Raw genomic sequence first — 23,897 nt, 5'->3', positions numbered from 1 at the left:
CACATGGCTCCGCTCATGACACCTGCTGTTGAACCACGCAAATGGAAAGCAGTTCGACCAGACCAACCTCGGCAAAACGGGCCTCATGCGATCGCTGTCATCTTCAGAAAATCAGATGCCCTCGACCGGATTCGGACGATTTGAGCAGCTGTGCCCGATGCCGATGTCTGGGGGTACAATGTGTCTATAGCGCGCCATTGCCAAGGGGACGGCCAAGCGGAAGCAGGAAGTCGACCAGCAAGAGCTATAGAACGCCGAAGGAGGTACCTCTTCTGCCTCGGCCCTCTCAAACTACCCCGGAACCAATAGACAACCAGGAAACGATATCTGACGAGCTCCAATCAGTAACGATGTCTCAAGGTTGTGGCTATCCGGCAGGGACCTTGTTTGAGTCGGATCCATGGTCCTTGTTAGGGACTGCAGCTGACAGGGGATCATTCGCTGATCTTCCCATGGAAACAACATCAACATACACCTCAAGCGCCTCATCTGCTGAGCTATCCCACGATGACATTGCCACAAATTCGATGCAGCAGCTGGCAGCGCTAAGTTGCAGCCTCTGTACGCTTCACACCACGTGTCGCAACGAGATCGCCCGCCTGGAGTTCCAGCCCCAGCTCGTCTCTCATACGAATGCCTTCAATTCCTTGGCTACTTTACTGAGAGCCCTACCGAACCTTGACGAATACGAGATATACACGGAAGCCTGTCTCGCATCAAAGAGCTTGCTCCTGGTCATGTATCGGCTTCGGCTCTTCAACTCCCCGAATGATGAGGTTTTACCGGCTGCCCTGCGGCATCTTCTCTCTGCGTGTTATGTCCAACTCCTCCACGTGCATACGATTCTGGTCAGGCTTATGTCATATGAGGTGTCAAACTCACCGGATCTTCATCAAGGCGACCCCTTCTCCTTCGCCCGACTTCGCCTGGTGGTCATCTACAACCTTGTCAAGCATCTGCTGGAACACGTACGGCGTGGCTATGGTGCATATGGTCTGACAGTGGCACGGTCGGGCTCTCAGCCAACTACCTATACAGAATCTCACGAAATCAGTCAGGCTGAACAAAAGCTATGGAACGACCTCCAGGAGTTGGAAATCTGTCTTTCTCCAAGGTTGCAGACGCCTTCGGTTCATTCATCTTCCGAGTAGCTTGTGGTGACTTTCTGTTGAACTTTATGGCGAACTAACGTATTCGGTGAGCGAACCGCCACTGTAAGCGAGCCGCCACTTTCTCTCCGACAGCGCACCCTACATTGATTTGAGACCATTATTTCTCACCAACAACAATAAATACATTCAATGGATTAAGTACTGGTACGATAAGGGCATTGAGGCCTTCTATGCCCGAGAGTATTACATTCACTGCATCCAAATTAGCGCCGCACAAGCGTTGGGGAGACTGGAAGCTCAGGCTCGGCCAGAGCAGCAGTAATACTTTGAGAGGCCTCAACTGGCCTTCTTATAATCGCCTGTGCTTCCTCTCTAGTAGGACCTTACTCATGAGGTATCTGCCTCCTAGACCGTCGATCTTTTGCTTCTCTTTCTTATTTACAGCCTCATAATCAAGAATTTATTTCTTTATAATTAGAAGCTTATTTATACCCATTTCATAAGCTTTAGACGCGTGATCAATTGCTCCATCAACAACTTCCAAAGACCTGATTTGGCGCTCAATTATACGCCTCTTAATGTTACTTATATGATATTTGAATTGATGGGGATTTTTAGAAGTAAGAAAATTATGAATTACAGTAAGAAAGTTATATTAATATAAGTAAATCTCAATCTTATTTATTACTCGATAAGCTTCCTATATTATGATTTTAAAACTGTAAAATAATTAATATTACAAGGCCGTAAAAGATATAATAAATATAGTAGATTTTTCTTATATTATTACCATCTAATATTTTTAATTAGTGTATTTAAAAGTTCAAAAATAAATTTAAAAATAAATTTATATAATTTAGATTTAATTTTGAGAGTATCAAGAAAGCTCTCGATTCACTCGCGCTACCAGATGGCACTCCTATTGTTCGAATACCGTGTAAGGCACATGTTATTCAACTTATATTAGACGAGCTTCTTAGTAGGATGAAATCAGTCCCGAAGAATAACCGAGAGGAATTAGAATGGACAGAAACTGAGTCCTTGGATGAAGCTCAGAGACAGAATAAGGATATCGTGCTTACCCTTAAAAGAATCCCCCACCCCCCTTACTTCCTTACTCAGTTGATATTATACTGATGTCGCCCTAGCTTCGGCGACTAGCAGTCTGGGTTAATAGAAGCCATCAGCGCAGAGCAATCCCTTGAGTTCCAGTCCAAAGAACCAAGGCTTTTTCTGGTGCAGGACGTCAAAACCCTGGAATTCCACATTTTTGATGCTTAGGCGCGCCAAAAAGCTACAGAATGTCTGCGACAAGTATTGCTCTGAGTGTGGCCTCTCTGAACTTATTCTTACTGAGGACGAATGGAAGCAGGTTGACTATCTTCTTTCTATCACACAACCCTGCTTCAACTCCACAAGTGTTCTCTCAAAGACTAAGGATATCACTATTCATATAGTCTTTAGTATCTATAATCAGCTATTTCATCATATCGAGAAGTCTAGCGACCAGCTTAGACAAAAGAAAGCAAGATGACAGATAATAACATTTGAATGCGAACTGCTCTCGAATATGCAACACAGAAGCAAAGAGACTTTTATGCCGAGACTGACAAGGCCCACGGTGATCTCTATGCGATTGCGACTATCGTGGCACCCCAGAACAAGCTTGATTACTTCTCTGGGGAGGACTGGAATGGGCCTTATCGCAAACAATACCGCGAGAGCCTTGATAGATACCTAAGCTATACAAGCAGCGTCACTTAGAAACCCACCCGGCATTACATGTAGTTTTTTCTACAGAGCAGTTCTCTATAGTTGATCAGATAGGTGACAGGCAGAAAGCCCAAGTGCCTGGGATTGACCGAGAAGATGCGCTAACACAATATCTTGGAAGTAGTAAGGGAATCACTACTACCCTTCATTATCTCTTGCTAAGTTTTTCCCTAGGTACTCGCAAGATTAATCCATGTGTCTTTTGGAAGTGTAATCAATATGAGTTCCCAATTCTTGCGAGCCTCGCACGGGATGTTCTTTCTGTTCCTGCTACTCGCTCTGGGGTTTTTGATCTAATCAGTGATACTGAGGGAGATTGCTCAGCTAAGACAACTATCGCAGGGCCCGAGCAGGGCTGCGCTAGTTGGTGGCGCAGATGTTGGTCTCAATATAGGTGTTAATAAGTCGAAGGATCTGGCATGATTTGCGAACAAGCTGACAAGAGTAGCTACCAGGTGGGTTATCGATAACGGCCTATAAGTTGGAAACAGTAAGCAATGATTTTATCAGGATCTCATCTCGGACACGTGAAGGGATTGACATTGACAGCTTGGGGTCTCACACCAGATTCAGGTGTTGAGTCCAAACCTTGTATGAAAGACATGCTATAATATGGCACAGCGAGCCTGATAGTGCAGACGCTCGCGGTATACTGATGCATGGAAGTTGTGCGGAAGGGGTCACGGATCACCGATATGGCACGCTGTTCTATTGAGTGCTACAGACGACAGCACACACTTATCTAGCTAGGAACGTCCGTAGAGCCCCATTTCTAATTCATCCTTTTACCCATGGATTATCCCTGCCACGTCCACATCTACCGCACTACAGTAACGATAAGTCTTATGCGAAGTATCTTAGTTGAGTATCGATTTTATTTAGGGCATATTACATGTAGCAACATTGGAAAACGCGGGCATTATATCTAGCTGGATTTCTTGACAAGCGTACCAGTCGACACGGATAACCAGCTTTTGTCCTGAGATCGCCCCAGTACGAATTATGTCCACACCCTGGGTGACACCGACCCAACTGTCGGCTAGGACTCTGACTGGGTGAGATTTGATGCGACCGTTGTCCAGCAATGTTTGTGTAGCCGCAAAGATCTTCGCACTCAGGGCCCGATCTGCAGCTGATGCTTCGCGCACGTACTCACCATCCAACGCGACGCGACCGCCGAACATGGTCAGGACCATCAGCCACGAAGCGCGGACGGTCGGGCGCGCAGCTGCCACGGCTTGGGGGACGGGCTCGAGCGCGCAATACCGCCCGCCAGCCCTACCAATTTCACCATAGCACAGCTGGGCGCTGTCTGACTCAGACACGCAGTCACGCGTACACCAGGCGGTTGCGTGTGTAAGCGCGGATCTCTTTGGCGCAGTCCGGACTGCGGTAATTAAACGCCTTTTCGGCTCCAAATCCGAGGACCAGTGAGAAATTCGACGGCGAGCAAGTTGCAATTGGCCGTAATCCTGCCCTGCAGAGTCCTGTCATCAGCGAGCCGTTTTCAGTGCGACAAAACCAAACGCGAACGCTCAAGAGCTTACAGCTTGAGAAGTTGAATGGCCCGGGTGCCAGTGGCGGTGCTGCCTCCAGATACAAGGACCCACACCGCATTCGGTGTGACATCCGAATCTGACCCGGCCGGCCCGGCCGGCCCGGCCTGTCGATCAGATCCTCGATACGCACGGGGACCTGTCGACAAATATGGAATCATCCCGTCTTTTACCGCCGGAATACACTCGGTCCGAATTGTATTGGTTTTGCTTACAAATCTGTCCACACAAATTGTGAACTGGGCAGCTGTTCTTTTTCTTCTTTTTTAGTTAGTGAGTTAGAGAATTCATACATTGTGATTTACACTGTACGCTCCTATACCATTGATTTCTGACAGGATCTCTAATTCGCGAAACAAGGCAAGACCCGCGGTAGCCAAGCCGATGCCGAGAGTGGATGTCTCCTCGAAAGTCATCGTGTCCGGAATCTTGAGGAACAGCTCAGCGGTCGCTCCAACATACTGTGCAAAGGCACCGACACGGGGCTCCAGGAGTTGTTCCGATGAACGGCCCCAGCAACCCTGTCTCCGATGGAAAGATGACGCGGGGTGTCTGAGCCGAGTGCGATAACGACCCCGGCGAAGTCGCATCCATGAATAGCGCCCACTGCTGGACTGTAATCGAGCATCTTGGCGTCGGCGGGATTAATAGCGACAGCAACAGTGCGAACAAGGGCCATATCAGGGGCCACGTGAGGCAGAGGCCCATCTTGGCGCAGAGAAAGCTGACCGGGGCCGGCAACCACCATGGCATCCTGGCACCGTGGGATTGCAAAGGTGGAGGCGACCGAAGACATTACGTAAAATGAGACGCAGAACACTAGCTACGCTATTCTTAGGACTGTTCGGGGACTGTTGGGGCTGAAGTTGTCTGAAGTTGTCCCAGTGTTCTTTGGCCGGAAGCTTCCCTCGCATCTTATCTGCACCATGGGAATCGCCAGGGCGCGGTAGAACGGACCCCAATATATGATACTCCTTAGGTTACATCGCGTGAGGAAGTAGCACTGCTATTGGTGGCACTGCTGTTGCCTGCAGCTGATGCTCGAAGTCGCCGGTCATCGTCCGCGGAGCTCCTCATCTGAATGGCTGAAAAGCGCCGAACGTCAGAGAGACCAAGGAAACCCATAGCGCGAGATCACTTTCCGTAGACAGCATAATCTGGAATAACAATTCATCTCCAGCCACATATCCAGATCAAATGGTCTCTCCAGACTCCCAGTACCTTGCCAACTCGGTCAAACATCAGAAAAGTATCGCTTTGCTGCTGTCACGTGATAATATTCTTCTTGCCCCAAACTAGATTGCGGCGCGTTGACATGGATCCAGCTGTGTCGAGCAACTCAGGACATGAGTGGATGATGCAACAACCAGAAAATCCTGAGACTCGGTCTGAAAATGCGGAAATTCAATCACAAGATGATGGCGGCGACTACACGCCGCGCAGAAACATGATCCCCATCATGATTGCACTCTGTGTCGCGTCGTTCCTTGCTATTCTTGACATCTCCTTCGTCACAACCGCCTTGCCGACAATTTCGGCGCACTTCAAGGCTTCTCAAATCAGCTACTCATGGGTTGGTTCGTCTTACCTCGTAACCCAGTCCGCTTTGGCTCCGTTTTGGGGCAAGGTGAGCGACATTTTTGGACGCAAGCCAATTACGTTGCTGGCAATGTTCGTCTTTTTCATTGGAAGCTTGGTTTGTGCCGTAGCAAATAGCATTGGCATTCTTATTGCTGGGCGTGCTATTCAAGGTGCTGGAGCCGGCGGCGTGATGCTCATCGTGACGATTCTAATAGGAGATCTCGTCAGTCCAAGGTAAGTGACATTGGGAATTTCAGCTATGAAGTTACTTTATGCCTCCAAAGTCTGCTCCCTAGAATGCGCTGACCCACTTCCCAGAGAACGCGGACTATATTTTGCCTTTCTCGGTGGGGTATATGCCGTCGCAATATCTTCCGGTCCTCTCATAGGAGGAGCACTGGCGGAAAATATCGGCTGGAGATGGTGCTTCTACATCAACCTACCGTTCCAGGGAATCGCTTTTGCCCTCCTGGTCTTTTTCCTCCACGTTCACGATCCCCGTACCGAAATTATCAAAGGTTTAATGGCTGTTGATTGGCTGGGATCGATTGCTATTACAGGTTCGGTCCTTATGCTTCTCCTGGGCCTCCAGTATGGCGGTGAGGTGCATCCTTGGAGCTCTGCCATTGTCGTGTGTTTGATACTTTTCGGCGTGTTGGTTTGTGGTATCTTTGTTGTCATCGAGTGGAAGCTGGCCCGTTATCCGGTGCTCCCTCTACGACTGTTCACTACTCGCCCTATTATCGCCCTTTTCGTGGTGGATCTCACGCACGGATTCCTTTTGTACGGCACGGCCTACTTTATCCCATTCTACTTCCAGGTAGTTACTGGAGCAACACCAATTGACTCGGCGGTCTGGTCCCTTCCTCTCGCCATTCCCCTGTCTGTCTTCACCATCGGGACAGGTCTTTATATGCGGAAGACGGGAAAGTACTTATACATGATCATTGCAGGCATGGCTATCTCCACTCTGGGCACCGGTCTGTTGATCGATTTCGGTGCAGAAATCAATTGGCCAAAGATCATCATCTATCAACTGATTATCGCCGTCGGCCTGGGTCCCAACTTTCAGGCACCGACCATTGCCCTGCAAGCAAGGTTTCCGCCCGCCGACGCGGGCGTCGCCGTCTCCGCGGCCAGTGCAATCCGCGCACTCAGCGCCGCCTTCAGCATCGTCCTGGGCGGCGTCATTCTTGAGAATCGGCTCTCGGCACAAAGCGGTCGTCTCATTGTTTCTGGAGTCAGCCCTGCGATGGCGGCAGCAATTGCACGGGATGGCCCAACTGGATCTATGGACATCGTTGCACAGCTCACTCCGGCCCAGCAGAACATTTTCAGGTTGACTGTAAAGGACAGTCTTGCCGATATGTGGATCTTCTTCGTCGTTCTTTCCGGAATTGGACTCATTGCATCTTTCCTCGTTGGAAGCGAGGAACTCTCTGATGAGCATGTTGAACACAAGACGGGTTTGGAAGTGGAAGAGGCAAATCGATTGGTGCATGAAAAGCCGCGGGTCACTGAGCCAGAATCGGCTGAGATGACTTGAAAACACTCCACAACTTGGAGGAGTGCGATACCTCACCAACGCTGGTGACGCATCTTCTGCTTTTTGGCATTCGACAAGAATGCGCATGATTTGTACTATCTTGAAGTTGGAAGAGGAAACAAATTGCCAAAGGAGATTGCTCTGAAATATCGCAAGCGATTAAACTTATCGACCGCATTATCGGGTCCATCATCACTGTGCAATAAGCTAAATCTGTAAGAAACCTGAACTACCACTTATATACCTCGAAGAGGACCTCCATTCGATCGTACAAGTTCTGCGCATATTTCTATTCATATCAGTCATCCGGTGCTGTATCTCATTCCTCTTGTAGAGCCTCTTTCATCTCTTCTTCGGAATCGAAGATTCTTCCGCCTAAGCGTTGCTTTACAATAGCCCAAATACCTTCAACAGGATTAAGATCCGGACTCTGGGCAGGATGGTCCCATAGGTTTTAGATATTGTGGGGCTTCTTGTGCTCTTGTGCTAGTCCATATTTCCTTATCCCATGGAAAAGGTCCCCATTCTCTTGTAAAAGCCATGATTTTATCGTCAATAAGCCGTATAGATTTAACAGCTTCGACGTTTATAGGTAGAAGGTTATCTACGTAGTACTTCTGGGTCATTGAATTACCCCTGAACCTTGACCTCTACCTTATGAGGCTTCCCAACTTCCCATTCCCTTACTCTTTTGGTGTATTCCTCCTTATCAATCTGGGTGGAGACCGGCATCGGGCCGAGAGTTCCTAAAAATGGTGCATCAGGATCGGCGAATTTTCGACCAATCACAGTCTGCACATGTATGTTTCTTTGTATTCCTCCTGCGCCCCTCTCGGGCCTATTAATACTCAATTACCGATCGCCGCGACACGACGTGTCGTGCGGCAGGCAGCAGGTTTGGTTTACCTAGACTACACTCGCATCAGGCATCAGCTTTGGTCTACTATAACTACACTCGCTTCCTACTTTTGAACCATAGTCTGGTTTTTCATCTCAGCTCACAACACTCTGGCATCCACTCACTCTTCATTGATCTACTTTCTCTGGTCCCTTTCTCCGGCCTGCTACTAGTTTGCTCTACCACGAAATCAAGCCAGTTTGCCTTCCTTCTCCGCTTTCTTTGACAGCTCTGCCACCTCTTTTGTCACTCCGAAACTTCCTAACCCTAAGCGGAGTCTCGTCCATTCCGCCCTCGACTCAACGCATCTTCGAGGCGGCCCCACCCCAACTCCCTTATTACCACTATGTCGTCCCCCGAAGCAGCCGGCCAAAATGATTCCTCCCAGTACCTGGTCTCCTTCGGCCCCGACGCCAATTGCACCCTCGCCCTATGCCCCGTCGAAGCCTCCCTCCAGGGCTACCGGCCCGCCCTAGGTGCGCAAATCGCCTTCATCGCCCTCTTCGGCGTCTCCATGCTCATCCACCTGGCCCAGGGCATCTGCTACCGCACCTGGTTCTTCGCCAGCATGATGGCACTCGGCTGCATCGGCGAGATGATCGGTTACGGCGGGCGCGTTTTGCTATACCAGAATCCCTTCTCCTTTAACGGCTTCATCATCGAGATCTGCGCCATTACAATCTCACCCGTCTTCTTCGCCGCCGCCATCTACGTCACGCTCGCCAACGTCTCGAATTTTTTGGGCCCCGAAGCTTGCAGGTTTCCGGTCAAGACATACGTGTGGGTGTTTCTGCCGTGCGATATCGTTAGTTTGATCTTGCAGGCCGTGGGCGGCGCGTTATCATCGACTTCGGTGGGTAGTGATAAATCGGGCGAGTACATCACGCTTGCAGGTCTGGCGTTCCAGGTCTTCACTCTTACTATCTTCACCACTATGGCGTTAGACTACCTCTTCCGCTACAAATGGTACCGGAAGTCTCAGCAAGTGAATCAACGCCGGATCCTCTCGACGCGCCTCGGGATCTTTGGCATTTTCTTCTCGGCATCTATTCTCTTTATCTTCATCCGTTGCTGCTACCGTATTGCCGAGCTCGGTCAAGGATATAATGGGTCAGTCTTCCACGATGAGGGTCTATTTATTGGGCTAGAGTCGGTGATGGTGATCCTGGCGGTGTTCGCCTTAAACATTGCTCAACCAGGTACGGTTCCGTCCCATGTAGGGAAATTCTCGTTTCTAATAACAGTTGCAGGCTTCGCATTCCAGAACCGCACTCAGGAGGCCAATGCAACCTATGGTCACCACGTTGAACTCGAATCTAGCTCCGAGCACAAGTCGTCAAATGTGTTATGAGGTGACCTCATGAAGGACGTTTGGGCGAAGCTCTCTGTTACGGACCCACTATGAAGAGTTGATAGAATAGAGAAAGGAGACCCAATCAACTTGAATAAGAAGTGATAGGAGTTTTGCAAGGTCTAAGGCAACAGGATGAATCATGTGATAGGTTACAACACTAGGGGTCACAGGACAAGTATCTGTCCAAAGGAAAGACAACTGCTTGTATAGAAAAGGGGTACCTCTTGGATAGAAAGGGAATCTTACTTGTAGAAAGAGGATACTTCTCTATAGGAAAAGAAAGGGGAACGACCATCCCTTGCCAAATCGAACTCTTGGAATATCTTGCTTTCCTAAGGTCCTAGGATCCTGAGACGTAGTTCACAGTCTAAGTTACATCGCTAGCTGTTGTTTTATCAATATATTTGCTTTATAAAATAGCTGCTGTTGAAAGTATAGTCTGGTGATGTTTTTATATATCCTGACTCTGAAATTCTTTAACTAGATTTAGCTATTAATTAGATTAAATAAAGATATCTATTTAGCTCTACTATCTTTTTACTGATTTTGAAAGTCTTTATAATGGAATGTGTCTTTTGGCGCAATTGCTATTTCTACGCGCTACATTCTCAATTAATCCATGGTTCTTGTTCGAATGTTCAGGGAGGGAATTGCTCTCCGGTGGCACTCGCTCAGAGGCTAATCAAGAATTATAGCATGCGAGATAAAAAACCGGGCTGATGTTATCTCGCGCTTGGACGCTCAGGGGTGAGTCCCGTGCGATGGATTGGAATAAAATTGCAGGAGCAATGAACAGGGATCTACTTTGTAGCCAAGTGGATAGGGGATCATGCTCAGTGTATTGGGTAAAATAGTCGAGCCGAGGACGCACGGGCTAGTGCGGGAACACCCTTATAGATTATAAAATTTTCGCCCTTTATGTAGTTTATTATTAGAGATCTGGTGGAAGCGATCGTTTTTTTTGGGTATCGCGCAGTGTGATTCAAGCCTTGGTGGCGCTAGTTTGCACCACTAAGTGGAGTAATAAAACTATAAAGACTAACTACAGAGGTGTAAAACTGCCCTATTATTGGCCAATGACAGTGCGCAAGGATTTCCAGCGCGGGCCTTGCGGTCGCTGGCAGGGCGCTGGGGGCGCCAGTCGATTGCTGAGCGCTGCGGGATCATACGGGCAAACTGGCCGTCCATGCCGGTCCGGCCCATATTACCCAGGAAGGGAAGTCCATCGGTCGCAATGTTGAGGGAAGCTGCAGAATAGGGTAAGTAGACACACGACAACACAGGATCGACGCAACGTGGGCCTGAAAAATCACATACGGGACATAGTCTGTGTATCACTACGCATACAATCAAATTGCAGCAGCGAGTGTTGACGAGATCCCACTTGTCGAGAAGAACCTGGTGCTTCTCTCGGATCTCTGCGTTTTTGTGTTTCTGTTCTTTGACTGTTGTGGCCGGGCCCGGATCAGCGGCACCCAGAGGCACCATGATGGGTTCGCGCGACTGATCTCCACTGTTTCCAGCCGCGGGACTGGTTGACGCGGCGACAAACGCGTGTTAACACTGCGAGAACCGTACAGCCTGGTGACGCAATCCTGATAATAGAGGTGTGCGCATACCTGCCAGGCTAACTTGAGGTTCGAGTCGATGACTTCCTCGGGGAAAAGGTATTCCTGAAACCGTCTTTGGTGCCATGAGAATATGAAAGATGGAACCTCCTAAACTTACCTGCTGAGGCAGCATGCCCCCGTCACAACAGCAGCGGTAACCACGACAACTCTTCCAACTAATTGGAAGAGCTCGTCATGCCAGTATGCGGCCATTGCCGTAAGAAACACGAAGAAAACGATTGACGACATAGCCATTGCTTTCAATTTAGAAACGAGAAAGGAAGAACAGAAAAAAGAAAAGGAAAAAGAAGACAATAAAAGAAAGACAACGAAAAGAAAAGAAAAAGATGGGAAGATGGGAAGAGAGAAGAAAGATGAAAGATGAAAAAAGGCAACCCCTATTTATAGACGAGCGTACCTAGCTGCAGGATTTGTGAGTCCACATAATGAGAGTCTGCTCCGCGGACGGTGTCTGGCTTTGCCTCCTAGTTCTGATCGTGGCAGCTACAACTGCGCCCTTGGTGAATGGATTCTGGGAAGCAAGTGATCATCCGGTATGCATCATCATCACGCCGCTGGGCTGTGGTGATAAAATAAGATGAGACGGACAAGAAGTGAGAGAGAAGTGAGAAAGAGGAAGTAAGGACATGTGGGACAAGTGAAATCTTCTCACACATGCTCCTTCCAGTATATAAAGCACCTTCGCCTAACCTTCCCCTGCTGCATTAAATTCTTCCTAGACCTATACATACAAAATCTTGTTCACTTCAGATATTCTAAGTGAGTACTTCAAACTTCTTCATACTCTTGTTGCTGCTTTTTACTAATCATATGAAGGATAGCCTATCCTATATGGCGCGCGCCGAATTACGCCTCAGAGGTCCAACCTCATCATTGATGGTGTTCTCACACAAGCTCCAACAGTGCAATGCGCACTTGAGTCTTGTACTACCATGGACCAGAGTATATTCTATCTTCTCCATATTTTGAAGAATATGCATCGAGGGCGATCGAAAGGCTTGCACCCCATATATAAACCGTCGTGGTTTCCTTCGAATTCGACATTAACCAGAGGGACAGGAGTATAGCCAGAAGGCAACACCGACCACACATGAATATAAGATAGGCATGGAATATACCGGTTCACTCAAGTATTTTCTATCTGGTAGTAAAGCACAAAATGGGAACACGCAACTTGTCTCAAACTGAAGCTCAAAGCCATCTGTCGTATGATTTAGAGACAGCGGGAGCTCCCGGGCAACTCAGAGGAGAAGAGAATAAGGGATGATATTTTATTCATGTACATACTTGTATGCCACAAGCGAGGTCTCCAGGGCTGAATTCAGCTAGGAGGCCTAAACAAGCAGGCTTTAGGCATCCCATCTCAAACAAAAATAAATTAACACCAGGTAGCCCGGGATGCTGATGCATCGTCCAATTACACCGAATTTGGCATGATTTCTCCGGCCTTGGCATTGAGCGACTAATCTGCCTAAAAGATAACATCAACTAGTTAGATATCGAGACACTAAATCCCAGCGGGGCTTTTTTTCATATTTGAAGTAAGAGAGGCCAATGAAGGGAAAGGAATGCACAAGACATTGAAAAGAGAATACTAACAATACTATATTGCTGTAGTCTCAAAAAGAGCAAAACCTTCATCCGCCCGCTGCAGGTCCGCGATAGTTCACTTCGTATGTTTTGAAAGGCGAGCCAAAGAAAAAAGGCACCTTTTCTCCAGGTCGACGTCTTAATTCCGCTTCTCGTTCTCGAACTCGTCGACGGTGTTCTTTACTCCGGCGTTTCTTCGCTTTCTGTTTCTTTCGCTCTTCTGATGTGGTTGAAAATTTGCCAAATATATGCCTCAACCAGCCCATAATCATCTAGTTTGTGTTTTCTTTGGGCCGACTGATTTCCAGGTGGTAAATGTCATAAATTCTCAGCGGGGTGGATCACAAAAGGGGTGTCGACAATGATATCGAGGTGAAATATGCAGAGACTGGAAGAGAACCTTGGAAGAACCTTGGAAAGCCGCTTTGCTTACGCTTGCCCAGGTGATTGTTTTGGCCCCCCAGTGCCAAGACACCCTAGTCCAGGTTAGGAAATCGGATATATTACAAAGTTTAGATACAGTACGTCCGTGTATCTTACTGAAATAGATTACACTCTTGTATTTATGGGCGTTAAAAAGAGTTCGCTTTATTTAGCATTCCAAGGCACGCTGAGTATTACATATTGAAATTCGCTTCAGGGCTGAGGTCACAGAATTACTGTCCACATGGACTCCACTCGGATTGAGTTGCACACCTCGGGAGCACCCGTCCAAAGACCTGATCATCATATAAGTAAAGATAGCCCTGGATGGTCCAACTTGCCAAATTCACAAGACGAACGACAAATCTCGTGTTTGTCTCTTTGTCTCGTTTGCATTTCCGTACGACTTGAGTACCTCCCTGTGAAACACTCAGTGAGCAGGCTTGAACACCCTCATAAAGCGGCGGCACCATACTACATACATATACTAGGCCTTTAACACACAAACGCAAAGTGACCGAATTGACCGCAAACCCACGGTCAGCAATAACTAGCCCTGGAGTTAATATCGGTCAATCATCGCACAACTTCCAAGGCAATAAACTCTTGTGATAAAGCGCAAAGCTTGATATACTACTCCTTAGCATACGACGTTTAGAGTAAATAGTTCAAAGAGACTTGAAGATTTGCGATGAATCTGCCTGCTAGCCATATGTTATGTTTAAGCGAAGTGATAAGATTGATCTTCTTTAGGGAACCCCTTGAGCACGTTTGCGGATCAGCGAGTCTTCAGTGTTTTTGGATACCTCAACGATGAATACTGCCAGCTCTTTGTCTCTCAATTCCCCTCTTCTGCTCCGAGTGGCGGCGCTCGATTCCATAGTCCTGAACACGCTTCTCTCCAGGGAATATGGGTGGTCCACCAAGACTGGCTAGAACGGCCTTATTGTTGGCCGTCATATCATCTAGGACATGGAGTTCATCCCCAGAAAACCACCTAGGAATGATAAAGACCCTAATGGGAATTAGAGCAATGATCAGCACGGGAAAGCCTGGGAAATAGAGCCCTGTTAGTCACTTCCATAAAGCCAAGCGGGAGGAGAGAGGATACCGATAGCAGCAATTGTCTCGGAGATGGCAACGCATGCCGCAACCGCAATGAGCTGACACAAAATCCATAGCAAGACCTTGCGGTTCCGCACTTTCAACAGAGGTTCGTCACGTTGCACGAAACGGTTCTCCTGAATAAGGTGAATCGCTTTTTGCATGATGCCGCTAGAACCAACAGAGCCCCATCCAACAGTGAAAAACACGCCTGCGAACACCGCAGCAGGCATAGTGTGGAGAACGATCAAGAGGGGTCCTGTCATAGTGCCGATAATAGCCAGCCCCATGACGAAATGCGATATGCGTTGTTCTATCACTGCAGCTGCCTTGACCACTGGACGGCGAATCTCGGCCCCTTCTCCTTCCTCAGTTGGCACAATACAGAGGTCCGTCTCGTAGACTGTCAATGAATCTGTGTGTACGGGTGCCTGGAACGAGTCATTAACACTTAGGAACACGATTGAAGACTGAAGCGGGCTTTCATACTTGCGGAACCAAACCGTTAGGGAAAGGAATACCAATGATGCCCGAAATAAAGGTGGTGCATCCGAGAAGAAAGAAGTCCCAATGGAATCCAGCAGGCTTTTTCAGTGGGAATTGCCGTGCTTGTGCTGTCAAGCTACTGACGTTCTGTCTATAAGTTAGCACCATAGCTAGGAGTGAGAATACTCCGGATAGCGTCTCATACATGATCATAGTAGAAAAGCAACATAACCAGGAATCCAAATGGCAGCGCCACAAAGATCCATTTAGCGTCCAGTTCCCAAAAGTGAATCAGCCAGCCTCGCGGCTGCGTTGGGTAGAAGGCTTTGCTGATAGGAACACGGGTCATATCCACCGCTTTGAGAGGGCCAGGGATGTGCGAAAATCCCACCCAGAAAATGGTGCCGATCTATGAACATAAAAGAGAATACTGTAAGTGAACCTGCGTGGCAGCCGGACGGATTAATGCTCTACATACCACATATGCATAATCCGCTAGCAAACCCCGAAAAGCAGCCGTCCAGACGGTACTTGACCCGATGATCTCCAGACTGTAGATCGTCAAGAAATAGAGTATTGCGATCATGCAACTCACGAAGCCACTGGCAGACCCTTTGCTAGTGAACTCGCTGATCAATTCCTCCACGCCCTTGCCTATCCTCTTGGTCAGTAATTGTTCTTCTCGGCTCGAGGAAGTAGTGTTTAGCAAAACTGACTGATGTAAATGGTCCCGACATAAAAGCCGAATGTTTCACTGGAGAAATCCGTGGCGTAGCGCATGTAGTCACACATGTTGCACAGAGCAACAATCCAGTGGAATATGGCTCCCCAGATACCAACCCAACACATGAATTGGGGGTATATCGAGGGGTCATAGATTTTTATGATGTCGTATATGGTGTAGTTGAACAAAGAGATCAACCCTGTAATGCCGACGATGGTAAGTGGCTGCACTGCAAGGATGCTGAATACCATCGCGGCCAGGGCAGATGAGAAGAGTGCTTCGTTGATGCCATAGAATTCACCAGTTCTCCGGTGCATATCCAGAGTGTAGGCTATGGCTGGGAGCATACTAGAGATGTATTAGCCTTGAGTTGCATCACAGGGCTGGGGTAAACATACTTCACAAAGTACATGCGAACGATGCTGGCGACAGTTCTGTACGTCCATGCATCGCGAATATCACTCCAGTAGTAAGGAAGACGTCTCCGGACATCATGATACATCCCCCTTCCAATCCGAAGGATACGTACGCTTTTCCACCCTGTGATGTTATCATAAGTATAGGAAGCAACTGACTTCACTCTTCCTAGAGGCGGAGAAGGCGCCTCGGCATGCTCGGGTGTCGACATGTTGGGGTTCTGAAAAAAGATGCTATGAAGGGGAGGGTGAAAGAAGAGGACCGTGGTAAGAAAGGATGGGAACGGCTATATAATAATTTCACCAGTGTTCTCCACCAACCTTCAAAGCTCAGGTATTGAAGCTAGCGTCGTCTGTTCTCGGTGTCGGACTCCACTAACCTACCCGACATTCCTTGCCCCCTTTGCCCTTTGATCCTGAAAACCCCGGGATCTAGATAGATTTCTCTCTGCTCTCTACATAGGTCAGCACCGCTCACTCAATAGTACATATAGACTCGCTACCCGGTACTGCATAGTCTGTAGACTTCCCACACATTATATGTTTTCTATATTCATCTATCAGAACAATAAGAGCCGAAAGAAAAACCCAATACGTCACGGTGAGGTTGTGCCAAGCCTGCAATTTAAGGTTTGGAATTGCTGAGTCAGCCCATTCTGCCCGGGCAGAATCTGTGGCGCGGTAACTGGTAGAACTATACCTGATCCCGAGGTACCTACGGTACATGTACGCAGCGGTATAGGCGCCAGCTGCCAAAACCCATTTCCCCCCCTAATATTGATGCCTTAATGCCTGATTCTGGCCTAGGAGCCTGAATTAAGACCGGCAGAAAAATAGAAATACCTGAATTACTATTACACTTCCCTTAATAAGCAAAGTACTATTATTCTGTCAGGTGTCTCTCAATTCATCAAAATGAAGCCTTTTTCTCCCATACAAATGCATACATCTCCGATTTTTGGGGTGGTTTACTCTCCATGTATGGAAATGAAGCCTTTTTCTCCCATACAAATGCATACATCTCCATTTTTGAAGGTGGTTTACTAGCCTCTCTCTCTCTATGTATGAAAATGAAGCCTTTTTCTCCCATACAAATGCATACATCTCCGATTTTTGGGGTGGTTTACTCTCCATGTATGGAAATGAAGCCTTTTTCTCCCATACAAATGCATACATCTCCATTTTTGGGGTGGTTTACTCTCCATGTATGGAAATGAAGCCTTTTTCTCCCATACAATTGCATACATCTCCATTTTTGGGGTGGTTTACTCTCCATGTATGGAAATGAAGCCTTTTTCTCCCATACAAATGCATATATCTCCATTTTTGGGGTGGTTTACTCTCTATGTATGGAAATGAAGCCTTTTTCTCCCATACAAATGTATACATCTCCATTTTTGAAGGTGGTTTACTAGCCTCTCTCTCTCTATGTATGAAAATGAAGCCTTTTTGCATTAATTCCTAGTTACAAATCCACATATCTACCTAACCCTCCGTCTCCGCTGGCTCCGCCGAGGTGTGGTAACCGGAGATCTAGCACGCTTCCGCCTCGCTGGCTCTGCTCTCACCGGCTCTGTGTCCACTGACTCTATACCCACTAAAGTAGCCACTTTAGTAGGTGCTGGACTTGGTGTAGTTATATAGAAAGGAGCCTTATCCTCCTATGGATCAGCCTCGAATGAATACGTATCTTTATACCGCTTCACAACCACATGGAGCTTCGCCTTTCGACCTGGAAGCTTATCAACAAGCTCCTTTATAGTACCGTCAAAGGTATCATCCACTCCCGATATCTATCGAGGACTGTATTTCCCCTTCACGTACTACATCTCCTCAGTAAAGTAACACTTGTCTGTCCACCCTAGGCTAAAATCGACGATACTCGGTAGTCCTTTAACAAAATAATCTCTCGTAAAGCTGTCGATATTCAAGACCGTTTGTTTAGGACGAAGGCTAACCGAAATTGAAGCTATAAAATAATTAGCTTTAGCTTCTAGATCATATAGTAAAAACTTACTATCCGGAATTGGATTTGTCTCCCCTGGTTTCTCCTGGAGATAGAAAATCACTATTATAGTGATCTCCTTACTCGCCTCTTCCGCGGCTTTCCGAGCAGCCTCGGCCTCCTGGTACTTCTTGGTATAAGTAAGGCGGTTTCCGCTGACTGGATTACTCCGGAGGTCAGCGAACCGAGTGCCTGTATACTGGGCTTGTGTAGGTAGCGAAGGCCCCGCAGACGAAGGTATTGCCGACGATGATAGTATAGCCGGCGTTGTAGGTGCTACCGAGGAGGTAGGTGTAGGAGTTGTAGAGGTCAGCTCCCGTAAAAGGATCTTTAAAGCCTTTTGTGCTGCATCTGAGAAAGGCATATTGGTAGAGAGTAGATAGAATGTGTAGATGAATGTGTAGATGAATGTGTAGATGAATGTGTAGATGAATGTGTAGATGAATGTGTAGATGAATACAAATGTGAAGAACTTAGATGGATAATACTTTAATTTAGATCAATTAGTATTTTAATTTTAACGATGTTTTTAACCGAGACATAGATCTATATACTAGGCTGATTCCTAATATTAATATTAAATACATTTTCTACCCTTCCGAGACATACTCCTAATACTCCTCTTTATCAAATATCTCCGAGACATTCTCTCCAAGTTCATCCACTGCATGCTCCTTATTCGGATCCCATTTAGCTGTATCTATTGGCTTTATACAAACGTCGAGTATCGGATCTTGGCCCGAGGCAAAATGCCTATACGCTCGCTCCCGTAACTTCATATACACCGCTTCAAATGGAGACTTGGTATCACTAGTAAACCGAAGATCCGGATTTATAGGGTCAAACGGTATTCCTATAAGCTGTTCTCCAATTTCAACCAGCTGCTAGTGATACTATAGGAATGTAGGCGGCGGAAGGTATTGATCAGGATCCCATTCTTATATATCATTTTGAAGCCTTTTTAAAAGCTGTGCTTGCTCTGATACTAGGTCTTGGTCAATCTCACACTTAAAATTTCTCGCATCTCCTTTCGGTAAATGAAAGTTCATTGCTGGCTTTCCTGGAACTAGATGAGCTTGGCGAGTATGAAGTTGGATAGGGTGGGTATTCTAGTTCTGGGTATATGATTTAACTCGCTTCCGTATAGTTTCTATATAGACAGTAAGAAGAGACACTTGATCGGGAATACTATCTTTTGTAAAGCGGTTTTCGTGTGCTAGGCGGCGAAAAAAGCGCTTCTTGTAAATTAGTATAAAATCAAATTAAATATTAAGTCATAGTGAAGTTATAGTGAGTGCACTTACATAGAAGAGCCCAGTGGTGGCTCTTGATAACATCCCCCACCATGCCTCAATACGCTGGTTATTAACACTTCTTCTATAGATCTAGCAGTCCTTAGGTTTAACAGAGGGATCAGCTTGGCGACGAAGCTCGTAGTGGCTATCAGCTAAAAGCACAGTCTCTACGCCTCGGTTAGATCGGAATTTCCTAGTTTAAAAACATCTATAGGTCAATTTAATAGTCTTATATAATAGACTGTGATACCTACTAACCTTGGTTGAAATCCTCTTTCTTAGAAAGCATTAGTAGCTTGGCGCAGAACGCTAACCGTAGTGCGAGCGGTTACACTAACGTATACCCAGACGATATAACGAGAGTATCCGTCAATTGTAGCGTAGATCTTAATACCGAAAGGTTCGAGCTTCATATGTCCATTAATATGCCATACATCGTTTGGTCCTAGAGATATATAGTTTATCCTTTCGCGCCGTGCACCTAGAAGCCGGCTTTGTACATCTTCAGGCCGAAGGAGGCGTTGCGTAAGCTCAATTTGGGCCCTAAATAAAGTAGGTTAGTATACTATAGAGAATTAGAGTGTAGAGTGGAGCACTTACTCTGTATAAAAGAGCCCTATAGAACGAAGATGGCGGTATACAGTCCGGTAGCTATAATCCTCAACTTCACTAATAACATACTCGGTGATAAGAATAGCTTAAAGATTATCAAACTGTTCCTGTCGCTGTTTAGGGGTAAGCCTAAGTGTAATCCTAAGATCGGCCCTGATCCTGCAAAGTGTCCGCTCTGACGAAGCTATACCCTCCGAGGAAAGAATTCGAAGGATATCTTGCGTATTATAAAGAGGTAAAAGCTCTGCAACTCGGTCTCGATAATCAACTCGAGTCGTACTATTGCGATTGGTTGGTGCTGGGTTCCATACTGCGAGGCTTCTCCGTAGCGAACGGAGGCTAATCGTAATACTATATTTCTCCTTAAGACTATCACAAATAGCTGTATGTGTGACTTTTTTAGAGATGAGATCGAGTATTTCGACTCTATAAGGGTCAAGGTCAAGGCGAGGGCGGGGCATTGTAGTGTAAGGAATAATGATTTAGGTATGGTTCGTGTGTGGGATAACAGCTGGTAAGTTTAAATATAGACTAACACTCGGGGACTAGATATTCCATACCGGGAAATAGTAAACCACCTTTAAAAATGGAGATGCTTGAATTTGTATAGGAGAAAAAGGCTTCATTTCCATATATAGAGAGTAAACCACCCCAAAAATGGAGATGTATGCATTTATATGGGAGAAAAAGGCTTCATTTCTATATATGGAGAGTAAACCACCCCAAAAATCGGAGATGTATGCATTTGTATGGGAGAAAAAGGCTTCATTTTCATATATGGAGAGAGAGGCGCTAGTAAACCACCTTCAAAAATGGAGATGTATGCATTTGTATGGGAGAAAAAGGCTTCATTTCCATACATGGAGAGTAAACCACCCTAAAAATGGAGATGTATGCATTTGTATGGGAGAAAAAGGCTTCATTTTCATACATGGAGAGAGAGAGGCTAGTAAACCACCTTCAAAAATGGAGATGTATGCATTTGTATAGGAGAAAAAGGCTTCATTTCCATACATGGGGAGTAAACCACCTTCAAAAATGGAGATACATGCATTTGTATAGGGCAAAAAAGCTTCATTTTCACAAGCTTATGATTTACATTACATTGTACAGAGCGGTATAAAAAGCGGTCAGGTGCCAGGCCAAAATTAGGCATTAAGGCATCAGTTTTTCCTGGAAATAGGGTTTTGGCAGCTGGCGCCTATACCGCTGCGTAGTACATGGTAACAACCACCTCACAATGCATCCTATCGTGCACCACCCGGTCGTGACGAAGCTGTCGGATTTGTTTGACACAGATTTTGCGAGTCAGCTCGCCTCCACACTGGCCTCTTTCAGTCCGCACGATGGTGTTTGCCTGCGTATTGACGCAGTAATATGCGCTTCGGATAGCCCCGAGTCGAATATCTCGAAAGTCATAACGAGTAACGATAAGTCGCTGCCATTGGTATGAGAGGATCGACAAACTCCTTAGACTAACCCAGACCCAATTAACAAATTTTATTGCTTCCTAGGGATGGTTGAGTGTAGAAAACAATCAAAATTTGACTACAACGCCGAGCCAGGTTACCTCGTTGAAGTCCCCAGCATCGGTAAGTGTTCGGAGTTGTGATTAAATTAAACGCAATCAAATACTAAGGTGGAGACACTGGGAATAGTCAAAGTTCGATTTACAATCCATCCAGGGGTATCCGGCGAACTCCCAGTCCACGTCCAAGGATGGCTGTGATAATGTTCGACATAAGACTGTTAGCGGGCTACGACCGTCAAAGTCGTCTGCCATAGCGGTGACAACGGAGGAGTCAGATAGCGATCCAGACACCGGGAGTCGTCTACGGCCGTCCGACGTTAGAATCAAACCGTCAGTTCGACAATTCCACAGCGATACCCGCTTTCCTCAGCGCAAAAAGCCTACGAAGGATGCAGCTACTCCCGCCTTGCAGCCCTCTTCCATAGATAAATTCATCGCGGGGATCTGGCGACAGGTGCATTCTCCAGTCACACTGAGTGTCTCGTTTCCGGTGCGTGTTCCATTCAGGTGAAGCCAGTCAGGTTTTTACCGTCGCTAACTGAAGTGCAGGACCGTAGACCAGAATTCAGTCTCGGGACTGGTGTCAGTGAAACAGTACGTGTGAATTCTGGTCACCCGAGCAATGAGTTTGTGATATACTAATAGCGATGCGTCTAGGTTTTTCGGGCTGTCAATGGTTTGTGCAAGAAATATTGTGACCAGAGCCGGTCATCGCGAGCTCTTGAAATAATAGTGCAAGCATACTGGGTGGAATGCTATGAAGCACGAATTGCATCAATTCGACTCGAGTGCCCTCACTATACGAATGCCGAAGCTCGAATGGCAGCCCTGAAAGAAGCCTGCAGCACATTAACGTGGCATGAAAAGGAGCTCAGGAACAGAATGTAAGTTTCGATTTATACTTCGTCCGCTCTTATACTCGTATGTCAGAACTCATCGCTGATTGAACCCAAGGGCCGTTTGGCGTGGCTACAAAGAAATCAAAGATTCCGGCGGTTGGGCTAGCCTAATATTCGCCGGGGCCGGTATTTACCGCATTTGCAAATATAGGATAGGCTTTGATAACGGGCTCATGCCTCGGTTGCGCCACATCGCTTCAAGCCTAGAAGTCGCCGCAGATACTCTTCACCCTGGCTGGAGAGACCTTCTTCGAGTTGTTAGTCAGAATGGGCCTTGTCGATATTCCGGTCACCCTCATGAATGGGTCACCGTAGATACTGGGCCAGCATTGCCACTTGGAACCACCTACTCCCATCTGACACTGCCGAACGACTTCAATTACCAGTTCGTGGACGACTGCGTGATCGATCAAAATGTGTTCGGTGGAAATGACCCTCGACGCGAGCTGGGAATTGACCCTAATATTTGTCAACTGTGCAAAGAAAAGCAGACCGACGATGTGATCTCCAACCAATGTTCTTGCTTTCCGGCTTTGTTTGGTGGTGTTCGTTATCCTCCTCCTGTCCAGTTGTATAACACAACTAATGGGAAGAATAACGGGGTAATCGCCCGCTGCGTACGTTGCTAACAGATACCTCTTCCAGCCCCTGCACACTGCCCTTCAAACAGTGGTCGCTAACATCTGGCAGGAATTCGACCGAGGCACAGCCATTGCCGAGTTCGTCGGTCTCGTCACTCGAGGAATTGGCGGCGTGGACGTGATGATGGGCGGAACCCCCGAACGACCATATCAGGTCTTCCAGGGCCAAATGGGTAATTTTACTCGCTTTATCAACCACTCGTGTCGGCCTAATACTCAGTTCCAGAAGTTCTATTGGCGTGGGATAGAACGCATACTCGTTGTATCTCGCGGAGTGGCCGCAGGGAGTGAAATCACGGTCGATTATTCGGACTCCTACTGGAGGAAGCTCAGGAAGAACTGTTTATGTGGGGAGACAGGTTGTCGTTTTGCCAATCAATTAGAGGCATAGCCAGCACCTTGACCATTTCTGACTTGAATATTACGTTGCCATTTTTATATTGAGTGCACAGCCAGGTGAACGGAGGGCCCACCATCTCATTCAAAATGGTGTAAGATCTCAAGCTAGAAGATAACAACCTTGTATAAAACACAGGGTCAGGTAATATAACATCGCTGTATTTTACGATACAAGATAAAGAAACCGGACCATTTCGGACCGTCTTTCGACTATACCAAATATGGGTTAGCGTATCTCTCCACACTTTGGTTCTCAAGCTAACCACTTCGGGTGACCCAATCAGCTTCAACCATACTTTGTTGTTCGTTATATTTGTCTGG

At 46.9% G+C, this 23,897-nt stretch overlaps 9 protein-coding genes across 9 annotated transcripts; 5 read left to right on the top strand and 4 right to left on the bottom strand.

Annotated features, from left to right (window-relative positions):
* Positions 1-350: 350 nt before the first annotated feature.
* N7519_003099 (uncharacterized protein) lies at positions 351-1,151 on the top strand (the record flags this gene model as incomplete). The annotated part of the gene is made up of 1 exon (XM_057289877.1): positions 351-1,151. The coding sequence occupies one exon, from the start codon at positions 351-353 to the stop codon at positions 1,149-1,151; it is 801 nt and encodes a 266-aa protein (XP_057151079.1).
* Positions 1,152-2,663: 1,512 nt separating this feature from the next.
* N7519_003098 (uncharacterized protein) lies at positions 2,664-2,876 on the top strand (the record flags this gene model as incomplete). The annotated part of the gene is made up of 1 exon (XM_057289876.1): positions 2,664-2,876. The coding sequence occupies one exon, from the start codon at positions 2,664-2,666 to the stop codon at positions 2,874-2,876; it is 213 nt and encodes a 70-aa protein (XP_057151078.1).
* An 887-nt stretch (positions 2,877-3,763) lies between these two features.
* On the bottom strand, positions 3,764-5,237 carry N7519_003097 (Polyketide synthase enoylreductase; the record flags this gene model as incomplete). The annotated part of the gene is given in 4 exon segments (XM_057289875.1): positions 3,764-4,362; positions 4,433-4,580; positions 4,747-4,892; positions 4,904-5,237. 4 exon segments carry the CDS (start codon positions 5,235-5,237, stop codon positions 3,764-3,766), a joined length of 1,227 nt encoding a protein of 408 aa, XP_057151077.1.
* A 561-nt stretch (positions 5,238-5,798) lies between these two features.
* N7519_003096 (MDR family MFS transporter) lies at positions 5,799-7,568 on the top strand (the record flags this gene model as incomplete). Its single annotated transcript, XM_057289874.1, has 2 exons — positions 5,799-6,256; positions 6,341-7,568. The coding sequence occupies 2 exons, from the start codon at positions 5,799-5,801 to the stop codon at positions 7,566-7,568; spliced, it is 1,686 nt and encodes a 561-aa protein (XP_057151076.1).
* A 1,244-nt stretch (positions 7,569-8,812) lies between these two features.
* On the top strand, positions 8,813-9,817 carry N7519_003095 (RTA1 domain-containing protein; the record flags this gene model as incomplete). The annotated part of the gene is made up of 2 exons (XM_057289873.1): positions 8,813-9,665; positions 9,717-9,817. 2 exons carry the CDS (start codon positions 8,813-8,815, stop codon positions 9,815-9,817), a joined length of 954 nt encoding a protein of 317 aa, XP_057151075.1.
* Positions 9,818-10,858: 1,041 nt separating this feature from the next.
* Positions 10,859-11,308, bottom strand: N7519_003094 (uncharacterized protein; the record flags this gene model as incomplete). The annotated part of the gene is made up of 3 exons (XM_057289872.1): positions 10,859-11,067; positions 11,138-11,157; positions 11,205-11,308. The coding sequence occupies 3 exons, from the start codon at positions 11,306-11,308 to the stop codon at positions 10,859-10,861; spliced, it is 333 nt and encodes a 110-aa protein (XP_057151074.1).
* A 2,963-nt stretch (positions 11,309-14,271) lies between these two features.
* Positions 14,272-16,406, bottom strand: N7519_003093 (anion exchange family protein; the record flags this gene model as incomplete). Its single annotated transcript, XM_057289871.1, has 7 exons — positions 14,272-14,516; positions 14,576-14,999; positions 15,058-15,201; positions 15,260-15,463; positions 15,533-15,708; positions 15,771-16,126; positions 16,177-16,406. The coding sequence occupies 7 exons, from the start codon at positions 16,404-16,406 to the stop codon at positions 14,272-14,274; spliced, it is 1,779 nt and encodes a 592-aa protein (XP_057151073.1).
* A 1,611-nt stretch (positions 16,407-18,017) lies between these two features.
* Positions 18,018-18,563, bottom strand: N7519_003092 (uncharacterized protein; the record flags this gene model as incomplete). The annotated part of the gene is made up of 2 exons (XM_057289870.1): positions 18,018-18,163; positions 18,212-18,563. 2 exons carry the CDS (start codon positions 18,561-18,563, stop codon positions 18,018-18,020), a joined length of 498 nt encoding a protein of 165 aa, XP_057151072.1.
* Positions 18,564-21,346: 2,783 nt separating this feature from the next.
* On the top strand, positions 21,347-23,568 carry N7519_003091 (uncharacterized protein; the record flags this gene model as incomplete). Its single annotated transcript, XM_057289869.1, has 7 exons — positions 21,347-21,553; positions 21,621-21,698; positions 21,765-22,127; positions 22,187-22,231; positions 22,295-22,521; positions 22,592-23,153; positions 23,182-23,568. 7 exons carry the CDS (start codon positions 21,347-21,349, stop codon positions 23,566-23,568), a joined length of 1,869 nt encoding a protein of 622 aa, XP_057151071.1.
* Between the last annotated feature and the right edge of the window lie 329 nt (positions 23,569-23,897).

This window comes from Penicillium mononematosum (assembly GCF_028829835.1).
Source record: "Penicillium mononematosum strain IBT 11891 chromosome Unknown utg000002l:1.0-8112719.0:1.0-8118358.0, whole genome shotgun sequence".
Classification (NCBI taxonomy): Eukaryota; Fungi; Ascomycota; class Eurotiomycetes; order Eurotiales; family Aspergillaceae; genus Penicillium; species Penicillium mononematosum.
Note: the sequence above shows the minus strand (reverse complement) of the source record. Positions and strands in the feature narration are given on the sequence as shown.